This window comes from Uranotaenia lowii, chromosome 3 (assembly GCF_029784155.1).
Source record: "Uranotaenia lowii strain MFRU-FL chromosome 3, ASM2978415v1, whole genome shotgun sequence".
Classification (NCBI taxonomy): Eukaryota; Metazoa; Arthropoda; class Insecta; order Diptera; family Culicidae; genus Uranotaenia; species Uranotaenia lowii.
Window position 1 is genome coordinate 87,756,495 of NC_073693.1, and position 21,190 is coordinate 87,777,684.

The following is a 21,190-nucleotide window of genomic DNA, read 5'->3' on the forward strand; positions in this document are numbered from 1 at the left end:
CCAAAAAGCCCAGATTCGATTCATATTAATTCACGTTTTTTTACAAAATCAAACAAAAAACATCAATTATTTTATCCAAATAAACATTAAAATTTTATTTAGAAGTATAAAGTACTAGACATTAAAACATTCGTCTGCGTGACTCCGTACGGTACGGTTCTTTTTTCTCGCTTGTCCGGTTCTTTGTGGGAAATTTGCTTGGTTTGATGGAATAAGTGTGCTGTTTTTTCTGATATATTGTCCGAATAATGTTAACGCAATGAAGTGTCCTGTGGTTGATAAGAGATTTTTATCAAATGATCCGTGAAATTGCCTTACATGGAATGTGTGAAGAATGGCAAAAGTGATGAAAATAATGCCCGAAGAAAAATGGCTGCCCTGATTAGGCATTTCGGGAAGATTCTCCTCCTCGAACTACTTAGTATGGGTGCGAGTGAGAGAGGAAGGTTGAGTGTGATTTCAAACGTGAAAGAAATTCAAGAAGCACACGAAGGTTTTCCTTTGAAAATCATAGTGATGAGTTTAAGATATTCAATTATCTGATGCAACAAGAGGCACCCGGTTCAAGGACATCTTAATACAAGCTGAGCATGTGCTGTTGGCGAAACTAATTTGGTGAGATCTTTCTTATTTGAATGTACTTTAAATGTTTATATCTATCTCTCTCCTGCTCGTAAAACGACGCTTCTGCCTTTGATACAACGGTGGCGAGTAGAAAAAGCTCGGATAGTGTACTCTGGTGGTGAAACGACTGAAACAGTAATTATTTAATTCAGCGTTGCCACATTTACAGCTTTACCAAAATTATAACAAAATATGTTCCAATTTGCGCAGTTTAAATTATAAAAAAAATATTTTCATAACTGTTTACTAAGTTAGCTGAGAACAGAGAGTTTTTAATGGTCAACTTTAGTAATGCTTCTGTTGGTTTCTCACGCTTTTTGCAACTTTAATGTTTCACATTTTTACCAATAATAATGATTCATATTTAAGAGGTTCCATGTTTCGCTGTTGCATCCAAATTTTCAGAATTCATTAATCAGTAAAACATAAGTTGTTAAACATTATTTTTCTTTTTTAATATAATTTAACGACTGTTAACACATTATTTTTTTTTATAACCGATCCAGACTCACAGAAACCACATTCATCAACGTTGTGAAATGATATTTATATAAATGGTGTTAAACTGTAAATTTCTAAATTTTAATTTTTTATTCAGAAATTATTTGATAATATTTATCATTATTTGATATTTCTAAATATTTATTTTTAATATCATTATCACTCTTTGCAGTCATAAATTACTCAACGATCATGAAGATCGAAATCATCTTGGGTAAAATTGTTTCAACTTCCTATCGCGGTAAAAACTATTTTTTTTAAATATTCTGCCAAGTACATCTATGATTGCATTTACAGGTCAAATCCGAAATGATCTGATTATCACAGCCAACCTAATAATTGAATTTTTGGAAAAAATTTTTTTCATAATTTTAATTTATTTTCCCATTTTCATCATTAGTTTTTTGTTTTAGTTTTTTTTGCTTTTCACGTTCTCAAGTTATCATCATTCATAAGATGACTTTTTTTTCTCTAGAATGTTTTGTTGATTCAATTTACATCTAAATTCGTTATTTTTTATCAGAAACAAAAAAATATTAATTGGCTCTCTATTATTATTTTTTCAATACAAATAACTTATTTATGATTTTTCTTTTTTTTATCATTTTGTTATTATTATTGTTCACCAAAAGGTTTGTTTTTAAATTTAATTATATCTATATTAATTCTTTTATATTGATTTTCATTGCATTTTGACTATATTTTGTATTTATATTCATTGTATTTCATATATATTCTACTTTAATATTTACCAGAGGGAATGCATCTGGGGATAACCTGAAGAAACTATTGCAAGCGGAGTGGTAGCCAACCATTGCAGGTTTTTGAGGGTTGGATGCCTTCTTTCGACGAACCATCGGCCGTGGAAGCCTTCGGGCCAACCACACAGACATAGGCAGGACCTTGCTACCGATGGGGGACCCTTACATACATAAAGTACTAGACATTAAAAATCCAATGAAATGTTTCGATGAAAAAGACATTTGGTCTTTCTTCTTGGTTTTGGTTGTTGATTAAACTTGTCGGATACCGTCAAAGGGAGGGGGGGGGGGGGGGGGGGGAGGGTTGGTGACAAAAGAAGAAATTTATATTTGTTCCAGCCTTACTAAAATATAATGTCCCAATTATAAAACTATATCTGAATGCTCAACTTTCATGCTTAGATCGTATTTGTAATGTGAAAAGAGACAAATAAGATGATACGCAAAAATTGCAATAAAAACCAAATGAATTGTTTCCCAAAAGTAATTGAAATATTGAACTGTCTCTTCTTTGTTTTGAAATAGCAAAATTATTTTTATACACTTCACAGAGCATTCAAAAGAATTTCATTAAGGTATAAATTTTACTAACCGTATTAAATTTGCAGACGAGAGTACGAAAAAAATAAACGATCAATTAAATTCACATCAAATCATGAAGCGTATCAAACTAAGCAGCTGATCTTTTATAAAAAAAAACTCTGTTACTTCATCAATTTGCTATGAACAGTCTTTTTTTATTTCAACTTTTCTAGCGTTACATTTCATAAGGGCGAAACTAGCAGTTAGCTTGAAATGAAAAAAACGCTTTTGAAATTTCGGAACATCTTATCAAAGTCTTTTTTTAAAAATCCACTATTTTCTTCGAAAAAATCAAGAAATGTGCATTATATTCACTTGAACTTTTACATTTTTCAATAAATTTCAGATATTTTCGAGTTTCGCTCTTTTATATTTTCGATTCCGGTTACACCAGCAAGTTTCGCACAATTGATCAGCTGTTTATGTTTTGGATTTGAAGTTTCGCCCATTGGTCCTACACGAAAAACTAATTAGGCTGCTAGTTTTATTTTATGTGAATATGCCATTATGCCTAAGAATAAAAATTGGTTTAATAATTTTTCAACCTGAACAAAACATTTCCATTTATTTTAAAGGATTTTGTTTACCGAGATCCGTTTTTTTTAATGTCTTCTTCGCAAAAGATGAAAATAAAGTAACATTTTTTTTGGGGAAACAAACAGAAATGAAAAATTCCATCTAGAGTCTTTAATCATATAAATTGCCAAAAAATACACATTTTCCTAAAATTTTGAAAAAAGATTACCCCTTTAAATTTTAACTTTAAATATTCAGATGCCCCTTCAATTTTGTTTTCATGTCTTCAGCAAACTTTTATATCACAAGTGTTTTAAAAGTTATTGCACAAGCAAAGTCAAAAAAAGCTTTGCTTTTTGATTCAAACTTTCTTTGTCGATTTGTGTCCTCAGAGAAAATTTTTTCTTAAATATGTTTTGTCTATTTATATATTATTAAAATATTTTATTTTCTATAATTTCGCTGAAAAAATCAAAACAAAACTCTGAAAGGTTATACCGAAAGGTAGGAACCATGGAAAATTGCGCTATTTTCGAAAAATCAGTAAAAATATCCCCTTGAAAATTATTTAAATAATATTCATTTAAATAATGAAATCAAGCAACTGTATGATTTTTTTTTACAGTTTTTTTTATTTTTAAATTAAAATTATTACAAATGGAATAAAGCTTCGATGATATTTTAAATCACATTTAAAGTCTGTAGTTTATCATCAGAATGATAAAAAGTGCCTTAAAGTTTGATTAAAAAATTAACGGTAGTTTTCTTGAAATTCTGAAAAAAATATCAAGTATGAAATAAAGAACTTTGAGTTTTATTAAATGCTCTCAGCCATGCACTAGTTCACTCTAGAAACAGTTTTGATCTCGTTAGCCTATTGATTTAAAAAAAAATCTCACGTCCACATGTATGAAGGAAAAAATCTGTCATCCAGTAACTGCCGGAAAAACATTTCCAGCTCCCGAGTGTACAGGAGAAAAAATTAATTTCATTCCGCACAAAACGGGAAACACACCCGAGTCTGCGAGGAACGATATGAGGGAACGAACACTCAAGCTGTCATTCCCAGATGGGGCATTTTGGCGGAAGAGTTATGGGATTTTTTTTTTTGCGTTGCCTCCGTTCGCTCGTCCTGACTGTTTATGCTCATCCAATGCCAACAATCACTGATTTGAATCAAAACAAACTAATAAACTTGCTGCTCTCGGCCATTACCGAATGTGCCATCCACGACCACACCATATGGATTCCGGCCCAATGACGGTTTTTTTTTGTCGAACGGATTCAAACAAATAAAAAATGGCCCCCATCATCGTCATCATCATAGATAAGCCGTGGTTGGATCCTCGGGCCGGAGCTTTGTGATATTTGGACGTCCTGTGATGTCCTGTGCTGCACCGCTTCGATTTTGCATCTGGTGGCGATTGCCACGGATCGGTGAGTATCAATAACAAAGCTAGAACAACTGTCACTATTTGTCATGAAAGTCGGAATAATTAATTTCCGACTAAAAATGTATGGCTTCATACCGGAAAAAAATTGAAACATTCAGAGCAAAATATCAAAGGCATTCACGATTTGCTGAAGCAGTTCGAGGCACTAAAATTTCAATTTTGAGATAACGATAACACATTAGAAAAAATAGGTTTTTGAATAATCCAACTTATTTGTTTCCGTTTTTTCCCTTCCAGATACTGGGCCGTGACCAATATCGATTACATGCACTCCCGGACGAGCCGGCGGGTCTTCACGATGATCTTCCTGGTTTGGTTTGCCTCTGTCATCGTATCGCTGGCACCGCAATTCGGCTGGAAGGATCCCGATTATCTGGAAAGGATAGAACAGCAAAAGTGTATGGTTTCACAAGACATCGCCTATCAGGTGAGTGTAGCCGGAACTGAATTTTTGTTGGGATGAGAAGTCCAGGCTCAAAAACAGGCGGACCCAATTTCTGCCATTTGTTACTTCTTTGTTGCTCTCGAATTGCAAGATTCGGCACATTGAGCAATTCGAAGATAATCTAGCAAATGTGCACGAAACAAGCCGTGCGTTATTAGGTTGGTGAAGATAGCAGGGTTGTATGAACGTTGGTGAGATATTTAGTTTATTTTGAAAGATACATTTGGAATGTCTTGGTGGTCACGCGGTTAGCGTGGTAAGACGGTAATCGCTGGTCCACTGATGGAATGGGTTCGACTCTCATCTTGGTACTGGGTGTTACATGTTAATCTTAAGTTGTCCACGTTTATTCGCTCTGTAAAGCCTTAAACAGTGTGTGTCTTTTCCAAGATATTTAATGCGATGCTAATGGAATTCTTAACTGGAAAGATTTCTGGCTACAACTTTGCAAAAGATGGCAAGTTTGATGAGAATTTTTATCCTTGGTTTTACCGTTTTTGATAGATTTATGGGATAAGTGTTCGTAAATGCGCATGTTGGGTAATATGCGCATAAGACCGCTGCAAAAAATGAATTTTGGCTTCCATATGTTTTTTCGGTGCCTTTTTGGTCACCAAGCATCAGTGTAAAATTTGAGAATATTTGGTTGATTCCGCATCGCAGCGTGTTTCAATTTTGTATGAGAATTTGTATGGGTGAAGAAATTTTTGCACATTCAATCATCTAGAAAATCGAATATGTTTGAAATGAAGTTGATCCTTGATCTTAGTTTAACCTTTTCTTCAGCTTCATTTTTTCCAACAGGACAAACAGCTTAGTAATTCATAGGAAAAGAATCAAGAAATAGTTTTCACTCAATGTTATATTTTTTTATAACTTTCAGTGTTTCTCTGGCGATTTTTGTATGAAAAATTTTGATTTCCCATACAACTTTTCATAAAAAATTAAAACTGTTTGTGCTAATTCAGGACGAAATGGATGGAATTGAAAATTTCTATTGCTATTTCTGCTGCTATTTCTGGCAGTAAAAAACTATAAAAATGTATGGGAGGTTTGAAAATTTTAATTTTATTTACAAAGCCAGCAGCGGTCTAATGCGCCTACAGCTGATTGACGAAATAACTGATAGATCAACATATCTTAAAAGAGCAAATTAATGGCAATCCTCTTTTGACAAATGGCATGAATAAACTTTGTGTTTTGTAAATTCAAAAATATTTAAATATTCATACAAAATTTTCAACAGTTTTTTTTTAAATATATTGAACTTTAATACTCGTAAATCAACTGTAAACATTAATGTTAGAGTATGGTGGGAAAAAGGTACAATCTTAGTGTTACCCTATTTTAAAAAAGCATTTTTCACATTTCTGAATGAAGTCAAGAGGAAAATTATTTTATAACAATCTTTGCCTACAGCAGCAGCTTCTGTGTTTACTTTTGATACAAATCCTATACATAGGCGAACAACCTGCGCGAATTCAGAGTTTATAACAAATTATCCATATTCAACTGGTTTACGAAATCCAGTTCTCATCGTATTTGAGCAATTTTTCACACGAGCAGGTATTTGTAGAAACAAAATTATGCGCTGATGTTTCCAGTGCATTTTTAAAAAAAAGTTAACACTTTCCATTCAGATTTACTTCAGTGAACTCTGTATATCATTTTCTGTTCATACTTTTGCCCCTTCAAGGTTCCTTATGATTTACAGTTTATGGTGCAGAACATAGACATATTAATGAGAATCTTTTTTTTCGGCATTTGATAGTGGTTATTACAACTGAACAGACACATTAACAATTTCATTTAAATCCAGAATTTTGGTTGCTCTAACTATTTTTTTCCGTGATTTAAATATGAATTTAGAATTTCAGAAATCGGTTATTTGGACTACTTTTACTATAAAATAAATATCTCTAAAAATGGTAAGAGGTTTTAACAGGAAAATAGCTCTAACGTACATAAAAGATATGCTCATGTGCAGAAAGTTTTCAAATACTATATTTTGGAATATGAGAGAAAATTTATATTCTCCTTAGCATGCGCATTTAGCCCGCCTCTCCCCTACATGGATATGAATGATCAAAATTTCATACTTTGAATCCACTTTTTCTGTTACGGTGCTGGAGTACCCTTTAATGAACCAAGATCTAAAATGTCAAATTAAGGTAAATTTCTCAAAAAAAAAACTTAAAAACCTTTTATATATTTTGTTTTAAAAAATAACATGAACTTATATTACGGACTTTTAACGATTCAAATAAACACCTTAATTTCTGCTATGAATACCTAAAAAAAATCTTATCAACAATTTCTCTGCAAAATTATAGTTATAAGGTTTTTTTTTGTTTACTTGTAGTTTATTTCCCTAAAGCTAACAAAAAATACTTGGAAACGCTAAATATAAGTTCTTCATTATACCCTTATGAAAGGTTTGTGATAAAGCTCAGTTGGCAAGTCCGTTGTCTCATGAGCCAATGTCTGCGAGTTCGAGCCCAAGAGCAAAACTTCGAACACAGTTGTACCGGATAAGTTATTCAATAACGATCCGCCAACTGCAACATTGATAAAGTCGCGAATGCTATAAAAGATGGTAAAACGACTATAATCGAAACAAACAAAAAATGCCCTTATGAAAATTTGCCGCTTAATTGATTGATTAGCATTGAAAAATCTTATTATGTCATGTCTTAAAATGGGACATTATGGTCGAAAGGTTCCTATTTTTGGACTAATAAACTATTTTGCGGGTTTTCTAATGATTTTCTATTATTTTAGGAAAATAGGTAGAAGAATTTATATTCATCACATCAATGATATTGTCACTTTAAAAATGTTAAATGATGATTCATTCGTAATCTCTCGAATTGATCGGAATACTTCCTACAATTTAAGCTGTATGTTTAACCACTGAAGTGGAAGTACTTTTTTAAAAACGTTGAAATCTTTATTCAAATAACTTTTTTATGGAAAATAGTGGTAGGGGAGATGCATGTGTACAAAAACTGTATACACATGAGCAAGCATCTGTTTTCTATACATTGGAGTAATTTCTATGTTTAAATCTCCTTCAGTTTTCGAGAAAACGATTTTATTATAACTGTTATTTATCTAAAATGCCGAACCTCAAACTGTGTGGGTTAAATGCGCCTTTTTATGTTTTGGGCAAAATTGCTGTTTTTCTGGCAATATTGTCGTATAGTTTCATTGAAAATGCTAGAAAGTTTTCGTTACAAACGATAGTTTTCGTTACAAATAAACCAATGACGTTGGACATATACCAAAAAGAGTATCTCCATAAACGAATTTTTCCGTTCATTCGATTCCATGACCATCCCATAATGTTTTGATCACATTTTGCGAGCTGTCATTACAGCAAAGTCGTTCAAAAATGGAATGCAGAGAAAGGGGTCCAGTTTGTTCCGAAAAACGTTAACTAACCCAACTGATCCCAGTTCCACTCTATCGAAAAAAAAAACTCGGTAATCATGAAGAGAAGACTCAAAGCAAAGGGAAAGGTTGCCAAAGACATCAATCAAATGATGACCTGGTGGAAAAAGATAGCTAAAACGATGGAAGAAGAAGGCGCGCGCCACCTATTGAGGCATGTTACATGGAAATTTGAGAAATTCTACCTGAAGCAAGCTAAAAAATCCCTGTAACTTTGTTTACGTTCGCCAAATCACTTTAGAACGTTCGACAAAGTTATTATTCAACTTAAAACTTAGACTCACGGAATTTGTGTGATTTCACAGTGTTACCAGATTTAAAATCGATTTTTTTTTATTTTAACTGTTTTCACAATTCGTTTATTTGAAGCGGTATAGGCCGTTGGTTTTAAGAAGCTAAACAATTGTTTTTTGCATTAGGGTAATTCCATGTCAAGTGTTCATAGCGAAAAAAACATCTCATCCGAAATTCGCCAAACTTGGCCGATAAACTTGCTGAGGTCTGCAATATAAACCCTGCGTTTTTGAAAATGACCCGCCCATCCTTCGTTCCTTTTTTCACGATTTTAAAATTGTTATCATTTTCAAAATGCAATATCTCCGAACTTAAAAGTCGTAGAAAATTAACAGAATACTCGTTGTAAAGATCTTATTAAAATCTTTTGATGGATTTTTCTGATGTTCAGAAATAATGACGTTTAAAAAGTCAAATTGTTGATCTGAAATAAAAACGTTAGTTTTCTCAAGGAACGTATATTTATATTATCAAATTTAAGATTGAATCGTGTTTCTGAGACAATTGAACGCAAAAAAATACGTATTTTTTCAAAATAACCAGCATTTTGCATAGTTTGTGTAAGACAATACTGAATAACTCTAAAGCTCTTAGCATTACAGTTAAATTCTGATTCAGTTGAGCGTTCTTGGAGCATGTTCGAACAATGTATAAAGAACTAATGTTTAAGTTGCCTCCAAACAATTATAGATTACAGAATTGCAAAGATTCATTTTTACGCCGGATCCTTAATTAAATTGCCTTATATTGAACACCACGTTTTTCGACTCAATTGACCAAGGAATATGAAGATGGAAGTTTTCTTGAGGTTAAAATTTTAAACAAATTACCAAATAAACAAATTTTTATACAAATTACACGAAGTTTTTGTAAGCGGTTTAAAATTCGCCGTCTAATACTACAACTTGTAATACTTTCTTCCAAATAACATATTAATTCGCGAGAACCATAGAAAATAACGGTGCATATGGACAAAAACCGTGTAAAAATAAGTCATGTGAGAAAAACTTAGCAGAATCAATCCGCATTGAAAAAAAAATTGTCCTTTCTATGAACAATTTTGGCTGATGGTATACGTATAAGTTTGGCTATACAATTAAGTTTTTAAAGAGTTTTTTGAATGTCCCGCTTTTTTCGGCTGTGTCCCGCTTTTTTTTCGTGAAATGTCCCGCTTTTTTCCGAAAGTATCTGGTAAGCCTATATTGAAGATTAAATTTTTTTTTTCGAAGTTTTTTGTACATAGTACTAAGTGAGTCCTCTACTGTTCGTCAGATTGCCTGTGAAAAAATTCTAAGTACACCAGATTCAAAAACTAGGATTCTAAAATTTCTTGTTGACATGTCCACAAAACTCCTACCAATTTTGAACTCATTTGATCAACTTAGAGGGATGTCTTATCGAAGCTCAAATTCGTATGAAATTTTGAAACTTTTCATTTTAGAAAATCTCAACGAATCATCATTATGGTTCGTATCAATGTGTATAAACGTACACAAATATGATTGACTGAATATTTACGTGATTTTGAACAAGTCCGTTGAAAACCGTAACATGATTCGACATAAGATGAGAAATTTTTAAGCTAAGAAGGAAGGTATTTCCGGAGAAAATATAAGCTAAATTTATTGTCATTCCCAAGAAACACTGATAGTTTTATTGGACTCCTCAAGCCCTTATAAAACCAAAACTTTATCTAATCGCCTGCTATAAACTTTAAATGTTACTTGGGTTGGTTTCATAGAGAAATGCTCTAATTTGTTATGTCTCACGATCAATTTCAAAGGCAAAACATCAATGAATTTTCGTCAAAAAAAAAAAGCAAATCGATATTATTTAACAAAAACTGGAAAGAAATCGATAACCAGCATTTGCAATCCATATGAATGATGGTTTTAAAAGCAATTTCAAGTCAATATGGTTCTAAAATTTCATTAAATTTCTTACCACAACGAAAACAAATATAAAGTTCTTTTAATTTTTTAGCTAATCGTGAAAGAACAAACATGAGGGAATTTCAATATGAGACTAATAACAATAAATTTTGTTTATATTCTCTCCGGAAATACCTTCCTATCTAGCTTAATAACTTTCTCAGATCGAATCAACTGACGGTTTTCAACGGACTTGTTCATAATCACGTTGGGATTTAGTCAACCTTTTTTTTTTACGTATTCACCCACAAATGAGAATCATAAAGGGGATTTGTTGAGTTTCTCTAAAATAGATGGTGTCAAAATTTCAAACAAATTTGAGCTCTGGTAAGACATCCTTTTAACTGGGTCAAATAAGTTGAAAATTGGTAGGGTCTTCTAGACATGTCAACAAGCAATACTAGAATTTTTATAGCCACTCTGATGGACAGTAGAGGAATCGCTTAGTACTATGTACAAAAAAACAAGAAAAATATTCAATCTTATTATCTTGGAAACTAGAAATATTATATTGAGATTTTTAATGGTTCTTACGTGAAATTGTTTCAAAAACACGATGAATTCAAAAAAATTGTAAATAAAAACAAACTTTCCCCGAGAAAACTAACGTTTTAATTTTAGATCGATAATTTGACGTTTGAAATGTTTTCTTTTTCAAATATCTGTAAAATCAATTAATTGATTTCAATAAAATCTCTACAACGAGTATTTTGTCAATTTCTACGACTTTTAATTTCGGATCGTGAAATAGTGTGAAAATGAAGAGAGGGTTCAGGAACGAGGGGTGGGCGGATTTTTCTAAAAAAGGATTTATTTATAGACCTCAGCGATTCAACAGGCCAAGTTTGATTTATTTCGGATAATTTTTTTTTCGCTGTTCGCACTTGAAAAAGAATGACCCATTTACAATCTATATATATATATATATATATATATATATATATATATATATATATATATATATATATATATATATATATATATATATATATATATATATATATATATATATATATATATATATATATATATATATATATATATATATATATATATATATATATATATATATATATATATATATATATATATATATATATATATATATATATATATATATATATATATATATATATATATATATATATATATATATATATATATATATATATAAAACAGGGAGAGAGACAGACCATACAGAAATGTGCGAACACGCAAAACTCTTCACTGGATCATCCGATTTGCATGCGATTTTTTTTGTTGTGTTCGTCTTCACGCGAAGAATAACACAACGGAGAGATAATTTCGAAAATGTTTTTATGGAATTTGAAAACAAATTTTTAGTTTTTATTCGTATCAAATAAAAGTCATGGCACCCAATTTCCATTTTCTTTTCATTCGAATCACCCAGAGTAGGAAGGCGCCAAAAGCAATTAAGGCTTACTGATGTTCATCCATCTCTCTATAGGAAGTTTTGGCGCCCATTTTCGTTGCAAATGTACTTTTCACGTGGCACCAGTAAAATGGATACTTGGATGTAATTGTTCACCTTCCGTATGGGGTGAAAAAAAAGAACGCAAAAAGCCGGCATTGAGTATACCTATCTTCGAAAATTGTCATTTCTGCTTCAGCATCAAGGCAACTTCAACATTTTTTAAGCTAATTTACCCAAAGCTAGCCGGATTGCCCGGTTTTACCCGGACTTGACGGGTAATTGATTAAACAAAATTTAAAGTACCCGGTCAAGTCGTCCAGCCCGGTTGTCCAGATTTTGATAAAAAAAAACACGAATTTTCCGGATTTAGTCATTTTATTTTCCAAATAATAATAAATCTCTAAATAAGTTTTTTTTTTAATTTTGCGTACTAAAACGAAATTTTTTGAGCAATTTTTAACATAATAATCATGCACGGTTTATGGATGCATAAAATACGATTCAAAATTTCTGATGTCTTTCGAAGAATTTTTTTTTATTACAGTGCTTTCTGTTTTAATTTTTTTTTTTTGAGTAGTTACTAAATTTAGCCCAAATTTGCTTGGTATTGCCCGGATTTTGGATTGACAATTTTGAAATCAAATGCTCAAATATTGTTAGGTTTTTAGATAGAATAAATTTGCCTGACCAGGATACGCGCGGGAAAAATTCTGATCTTTTTTATTTACTTCGTTATTTTATTTTGTTTATTTTCCGGTTAAATGAAAGACTGTCATATTATTCAAGAAAAATAATATTCTACGTATGACTGTGGAAGTTTTCACATATCCAAAAAAAACTGAACAGATAACAATGAAATATTCCATTACAAAATCTTCTGTTCATATTTATGGTATAACACCAAGAGAACGTCTAATTTTTAATTAATAGAATAAGACGACCATAAATTGATTTACTTGGTTTTTGTAAACGTCAAGAATGTAATGAGTTAGTTCGAGAATAAACTTTGTAATTCTATGTGAATTTTATCAGAATACCAAGGAAATGGATACTATCCACTTCTTCCTTTCATACTAAGGTGCTAAAAAACTAAACAAAATTAAGGATATAAATAGGGTTGACTTTGTAAAAATAAAATTCATAATTTGATCCAACACTCAGTATCAGAAATCAAGAACAGATAATTGGTTCAATAACATCTTCAAATACAAAAAGCTTGGAAAATAAAAATTTTAGTCTCGACGAAAATATCATTCAAGATCCAAAACAGAGATAATGAAAACTCAATTAGATTTGCAAAGACTTTTTTGAGTTTCATTTCTGATTTTGAATTCAAAATCTCAAAGTAAAAAAAGATTTAATAATCGTTTGATTTGAAATTGTTGTGAATAAAAATTCCATGTGTACATACACATATATTGACTGTTCTAATTTTCTTTGTTCAGTGCTTAAGCATCCATTTCTCGATAAATATGATAAAGTTAAAGTCGATATAAAAAAGATGATTTTAAAAATTATGAGGAGATTATCTAATACAGAGAACATATCAAATGCATGATAGATAACGAAAAACAGAATGGTGTATGAAAATTTGTTGATATTTATATATTTGCAGCATAAAAAAAATTACGATTCCATACCATGAAAAGTGTTGTGCCATTTCTACAAATTTGGTACCTATACTATAAAGAAAATTTCAAACATGGTTTTGGCGAAAAAGGAAAGACAGTTGATCAAAACTGCTTAAAATGACGACACATTTCAACAAAACACTTTTTGGCACTTATCTTGGGGTTAATAGAAATTGAACATATCGATGTCAAGGATCCTCTGTAAATGAAAAAAAAATGTAAAACGGAAGAAAATAGATTTTTAACTTTATCCCAGAAGATATTCGCTTTCCAGATTTGTTGGAAGTCAATCTTCTCCGAAAATGTTTGCCCCGGGAGGTAGGCAATACCATAATATGACAGAAGTATTACGAAAATAGTAAAAAAACTGTGTCGATTCACTCCGTTTGAAGGTAACAATCCAGTTTCATGAGCGTAAATAATTATTAACATATTTTCTGCTTATTTACATGTTTCTTATTTTTGCAAAATTCAAAGGCTTAACGAAGTTTGCCGGGTCAGCTTGTTTATTAATAAACACTTATATAACTACACAGAAAAAAAATCTGAATCCTTAACAACACTGAAAATGAAAACCTTTATAATTACATGACGTGGAACGCGATTAATTAATGTAAATTTACAAAATAAAAAAAGTTGAATCCTTAACAGCACTGAATTCTAATGACAAAAATATTACTCGACACGGAACGCGATTATTAGATGTAATTTTACATCACTTATGATGTAAATAAAAAGAAGCATCACATATGACGGAACTTTCAGTGCGAGTTGAAGATTACACGTCTTAAATATTTTACATGTCAGTCGGAATTAACAGACGTGTAATATTCAACTCGCACTGAACATTCCATCATATGTGATGCTTTTTTTCTTTACATCATATATGATGTAATTTTCAAATTTTTTTCGTTCACACAAGATTCTCAACAACACTGAATTAGAAATTTCTTAAAATTACACGACACGGAATGTTATAAGGACATTGAATTTGAATTTAATTAATATTACGATACACTGAACTTGATAATATCATGTAAAATTATAAACTGCCAAGAACAGAACCAGACAAATGTAAACAAACTGTTAAGTGAATTGCTGCACCAAAGTATTTTGTATAAGCATTTTCCCCGCGCGCGAGTAAGTTTATCGGTTTAGATCAGGCATGTCAAACTGGGGGTTTACGGGCCGCATGCGGCCCGCGGTCTTGGTCAATGCGGCCCGCGTAGCCCCGTCTTAAATTGTCACAGAAAAAAAACACCACTGATTTTTATGTAAAATATTACTCCAAAAAACTAAAGTTGAATGTAAAGTTTTCAACTTGATGCAAATGTTTTTCGATGTTCATATTTCCTATCAGAAAAAACATGTGTAACATTGTTGCTCTGAACCTGATTGAGGTGAGATTCCGTTTCCGTGTAAGATTGTGCGTAAACATTCATAGCGTAAACAACATAAATATCTTCCAAGTATTTTGGTACTATTATTTGGGCTTCTCCGAAGGAACAACAGACATATTGTGATATTTTTTTAAAAAACATTATTCGTTGTAAAAAAGCACGTGCTAAATAATCAAAAATTTTCCATGATTAAATTTGTAGCTCTGAATAATTTTATTTCAGTGACCACTTTGTGGTATATGAGAGTTGTATGAATTGAATGAATAAATACATTAAAAAGAAAATCAATTTCAGGATATAAAATGCAGATTAGGAAATAAGTTAATTCAAGGTTGAGTGTAGTGTAATTTAAACACATCGTTTCAATCGTGTAACTGAACGAAATCGAGTAGATAGCATCGTTGATTCTCTTTGCGAATCTGTTTAGGTATTCTCTCTTCTGCAAAACGGTTTGACTTCGTGTTGAATAGCAGTGTGAAAGAGAAGCAAGATAAATCTCTTTCTCGCACTTGTTGAAAGATCTCGTCGCGCAGGCTAGCTCTTCGTCAGTTTGGTAAAGTATTTCTAGGCGAATGGATCTGTACCGTTCAGATTCTGCCCATTTTGCGTCGGACAGGTTGACGGAAAAATTGGGTTCCGCCACCGGTTACGACACACTTGTCTATCGTTTAGTTAATTTCGCGGTAAGTTTGTTGGTTGCACCGGAATTGAACAAAAACATATCCCACCGCCGCTGGAGTCTTCTTATTGTCTCAAACCTATCCGAATACGTGAGTATAAACAGCATACATTTTTAATAACACTAGTTAACAATATTTTTTATTCGTAAATTGAGAGTCATTTTTAATACCATACCGGTCACTGAAATGAAAAAAAATTCGAAAATTCTGATTATAGCAGTTTTTGAAATACTGTCAAATGAAAAAAAATAATTGTGTTTTTTTAAAAAATATCTTCAGCTACTGTTCATAAAATTATCGTTTTCTATAATTTGACCAATAAACTGCTCTTCGCAGATATTTTTTTTTACATCTTTCCGGGTTCAGAGATCGATTTTAAATTTGAAACTTGACGTCAATAAAGTTTAGTTTTTTGTAAACAATTGCTATCACATCATATGAGGTATAATTTTGGTCTATAATTTGACCAATAAACTGCTCTTCGCAGATATTTTTTTTTTACATCTTTCCGGGTTCAGAGATCGATTTTAAATTTGAAACTTGACGTCAATAAAGTTTAGTTTTTTGTAAACAATTGCTATCACATCATATGAGGGTCTCAAAGCCAAAGGGGTATTAGTGCACAAAAGCTACTTTCAAGATAGCACGCTTCAAAGTTTCTTTGATGTGCGATTTTCCATATACTTTTTGAGAAGTTGTAGTGTTTTTTCCGTTCAAAAAAGTATGAAGATAAAATTATAAAAATCTGAAATAAGCACTGAATAAAGATTTTAATATAACTAATTGTTTAGAGTGATTAGCTCAAAAATGATCATTTTTGCACTTACACCCCTTTGGCTCCAAGAGCCTCATATATAAGCCAATATGTCAGAGCTTTTTTTTTAATTTCTCAGAAAAAAATGGAAATTAATACAGATAAAGAATTAGTTACTACAGCACCATCTACTAGCAGGAGAAAAAATCAGGACGAAAAAAGAATATTTCAGGCAAAATGGAAGTTGAGTTATTTTTGCCCATCGATATTAAACAAAATAATCTGCTTGATGTCATTTCTGCATAAATGTGCCAAAAGAGTACAATGTCAAAGGACACTACTCTAGCGACAAAAAAACTTATGATGCTTACACCGGAAATTTGTTGCCGGAATTCTTGCTATGTTTGCAAGTACCTATCTATGTGAGCAGTTTTTTCCATAATGAAAGCTACAAAAACTCCTCATTATTCGAAATTATCTGATACAAATTTATCATCAAATCATCAATAATAAAAGTGTCAGTGACAAATAAACTTCAACTTGATATTAATGAACTAGTATCTCAGAAAAGATCTCAAGCATCAGTACAATAGATATAATGCATTATAATATAAGAATGTTAAACATTAAAAGCTTTAATAAAAAATTAACGCAAAATTTCATTCCCAGTTTACTTTTAACTATATTCCATTGTATTGTATATAATCTTCGCGAAACTAATATGTTATGTTTTCTAGCTGATTTTGGCTGCGGCCCTCTACACCGTAGAAAATTTTTAATGCGGCCCACACACCTTAACGAGTTTGACATGCCTGGTTTAGATGGTGTCCGGAGATCTTCGAGAAACAGGGATGCGGTTCTGGAAGCGGTTCCCCGTAATTAAACTTTGGATCCGGTACTTCGGGGAAGAAAATAAAAGTTTTAAAAAATATTTGTAATATAAAAAATTTTGGCACCTAATAAAATGAATGATATAAATTATGGAAGCATTTTATTTTTTAAATGAGAAAATTCCATTATTGAATCATACTATCCATAAATAAAACAAAACAAATTCTAATCAGAAAGTTTTTCTTTCAATATTCAGTGATTTTATAATTACATCTTTTTTATTTTACACGATGCAATATTTTACATCATTTTTAATTTTACACGTTGCAAAATTTTACTGGCGTGCAATTTCCAATTAGCACTGAAAATTCCGTCATATATGATGCTTCTTTTTATTTACATCACATGTTATGTGATTTTACAGATTTTTTTCGTAGTGTGTACTGAAAAAACGGAACAGAAAATTGGAAGAAAAATCGCATATACGAGGATCTATAGATTTGAGGTAAAGGTAGGCTTGCCAGATGGTTTTCAAAAAAAATACGGGAAATTTTGAGAAAAAAAAACGAGACACAGCAGAAAACAGCGGGACATTTTGAAACATATTCAGGAAAAGTTTATATGAATGTTTGTACGGTTTTGGTAGATACTTTGGGTATAAAAGTGTGCTTTTTTATGCTTGTGTACAAAACTTCCAAAAATCGGCAACTGAGGCATAGCTCCGTTGCAAGAACACCTGTTTTTAGATTCAACATCTATGATTTTAAACCTAGGATTAAAGATTGATGAAAGTTTAAGATTTTCAATGCATTTTCACCATCTGCATCGTTAAATCAAAATAATGCGAATAACTCAAAGTTGTTATATCAATTTAAATTGAAACAAACATTGATGGAAATAATTCGTATTACAAGTGATTTTTTATCCTAATTCTCTTGATTTTCACGATACTTGTTCTTGAATGTCAATAAAAATAAACAAACGCATTAATTTGTCTGTGCATGCATTAAGCTCTCATTCTCATTCTCATTAGATTTGTAAGTTTGAATAGAAAAAATTATACTGTAAAAGTAAGCTTCGTGTAAAAATTGAAAACGTTTCATTAGGATATATTGACAGTGCTTTACGAACACTATCTTACCGAATGGCCTCAGCCCTAACCTCTAAACAAGAATAAAAAGATTAATTATATCAAAAGGATGTACCCAAAACGCAAGTTTCCTGCCGTTTTCGCTCCTTCGAGAAACTGGCTGAGTTGTCAATGTTTTGATTTCGAATGCTAAACAGTGGAGCCTAGTCAATTTTTTTTCAATATTCGCACTGATTTTTCTAAATCTCATCTGAAAATCATAAGTAAAAGCAAATTGTTGGAAAGTCGGGTGAGACGGACACTGCGGGTAGAACGGACACTTTCAGTATTTCGGAAATTACAATGTTTGGAAAAAATCTAATGATGGGAATATGTTTTCCTAGGTGTATCAACACTTTCGAGACCTTTTGTTGATTTGTAGCAAGCAAGGTCTCATAATAGTAAACAAAACAAACAAAAATTTTCATGCTGCACCATTCGATGTAATTTTTTGTACTCAGAAAATAGTCCATAACTCGCATCATTTTTGGAAATTTCAAGCGTTTCCAACGATGGAATCTTTATTAGGCTTCTCATTGGCCATCTGGAGGAAAACCATCGAATTTTGGTTGACGAGCTTGAACAAAAAACATCTTGCAAAAAAAGTTGCTAGGTCGGATAAGACGGACACTTCAAGGTCGGGTAAAACGGACACATAAGTTTCATATTTCAATTTTTTGTCAGTTTGATCTTCCATATGCTTTCAGAAAACCTTTGACAAGTGAAATTGTCTGTTAAAAAGTACTCAGTATCTCAAATAGGCCATAAAAACTGCTTAAAGTTGATCCCTGGTGAAAACAGCACTGTTAATAACGGAATTACGAAAACCACACCGTTCCGCTACCGGACTCGAACCAGTTGGCTTCATTTTAGTTTAAAAACATTCTCAAATGCTTATTTCTCAGAAAATGTACTAGTAGGTACAGCATTTTTTCCGGCAATATCTACCTTTTCTACGCAGTGTCCGTTTAACCCGACCATTTTGAAAAACTGAAATTTGCAAGCATGTTTTAGAGTGCTATAAAAACAGTCTTGATGAGGGAAATTTACTAATACTAATGGTTAATGTGATAGCAAACAACCTTAACTACCTATCTGACCAAAGACTGCGATGAAAAAGCCAATAACTGATTTTCTATTGCGATTCTACCTTAGGGTGTACGTTTTACCCGACTTTCCTCTATGTTTTGAGAAATCCTCTTCATATCTCAGTTCAAGTTATAAATTTATCGTGAAATGTATACATTTTCAGAAGTGACTTCATTCCTCTAGTACGTATTAAATTTGTTTAGGTTTGTAATTGTTATTTGTTTGAAAACAGCCTGTATCAATTAATTTTAATATGAGGAATTTTCAGCTTCTTCATCACTCATTACTGCCTAAATACCCAAAATTTCCAACGATACCATGCTTAGAAATTTTACAATTGTTTAATGTACTGAAATGAAGTTTTTGCATACGCAAGGCGCGTATATGACTCTCAAAAATCTGCAAAGTTGCGATCAAAATGTGTAGAAAATGTTGATAGTTTAAAATTGAGTTAAAATATTCGAGAAATAAAAAGCGAGCAAATATTCATTTTTGTCATAACAACCTGGCAACTCTGATGGGCCCAAATAAAAATCAACTTTCGGGGTTAAGGTTGAGGCCAACCAGCCATCAATACCATCGACCATATATACCCTTAGAGCAAATTCACTGGTGTTGGGAAAAAGTGGTAGAAATTTTGTCACTCTAAGCACATTTTGAAAATTTTGCCATGCAAAAACATTTTCAAGTTCTGTGGCCTTCAAGTTTTTTAACAACAAACGGCTGAAATAGAAACAGGGCTGTAAAAAAATACAACGCCCAAAGATCTTGAATACATTTTTGCATGGTAAAATTTTCATAATGTCAAATTTTCTACCACTTTTTCCCAACACCAGTGAACTTGCTCTTGATGAAATCATAGAAATTTATATATCAATGAAATGAATTTCTTTAAGTGCAAAATTGCGACAGTGGGTCATTATTTTAGCCAAATAATTTTAGCAACATTCCAAATTCAATCTGGTAGAATCTGATATGTGTAGATGAGATGAGGTTTTCATGATATGTGAAGCCGAAACATATTCTAAGCACTCCAAAGAAATGTTGAAATGCTTAGATTAAGGTTACCAGAATGTTTTCAGCACGTATCCGGGCCAGACAAATTCGGACTATTTTATCTAAAAAATCCGGGCATATGATTTTAAAATTGTCGACCAAAATCCGGGATATATCCGGGCAAATTTGGTCAAACCCTTGGAATTACTCATCAAGAATCAAGAAAAAAAACTTTTTTTTATCAAATTTTATCAGCAAATTTTATATCGTATTTTATGCTTTTAAAAAACCTTTCTTGATTTCACAACACATGATTTTATAACTCAGCTAAAAATGTAAAAAAAATGCGAGCGTTCTTTTTGTGAGTTCAAAAGTTTAATTCAGCATCTAAATCAAATAAAATCAAGAAAACTTTTTATTTGAAAACTTTGTTGAAAAAATGCGGTACATTTGGAGTAAAAAGTGGGATGGCTGGACATTATAAAAAAGTGTGACATGACCCGCTTTTGTGAGACAGATAGCAATCCTAGATAAAGGTATAATATGAACTTACACTCTAGGGCTACTTCAGCCAACACATCCTTCAATGGAACGTTAGGTAGTTTACCTCGGATCCTTAGGGAGTATCTCAAATTCACCCTGGTGATAAGGCGGTCCTCACAAGACCAAACGAGATGCTTTCGT

At 31.9% G+C, this 21,190-nt stretch overlaps 1 protein-coding gene across 3 annotated transcripts in view; it reads left to right on the forward strand.

The window, feature by feature from the left end:
• Window positions 1-21,190, forward strand: part of LOC129755641 (5-hydroxytryptamine receptor-like) — a 443,410-nt gene that overhangs the window by 287,298 nt on the left and 134,922 nt on the right. For all 3 annotated transcript variants that reach the window (XM_055752243.1, XM_055752244.1, XM_055752245.1), the window contains 2 exons: window positions 4,312-4,421; window positions 4,676-4,865. In XM_055752243.1, the coding sequence (XP_055608218.1) occupies window positions 4,312-4,421; window positions 4,676-4,865 (300 nt within the window). The remainder of the gene's footprint in view (window positions 1-4,311; window positions 4,422-4,675; window positions 4,866-21,190) is intronic.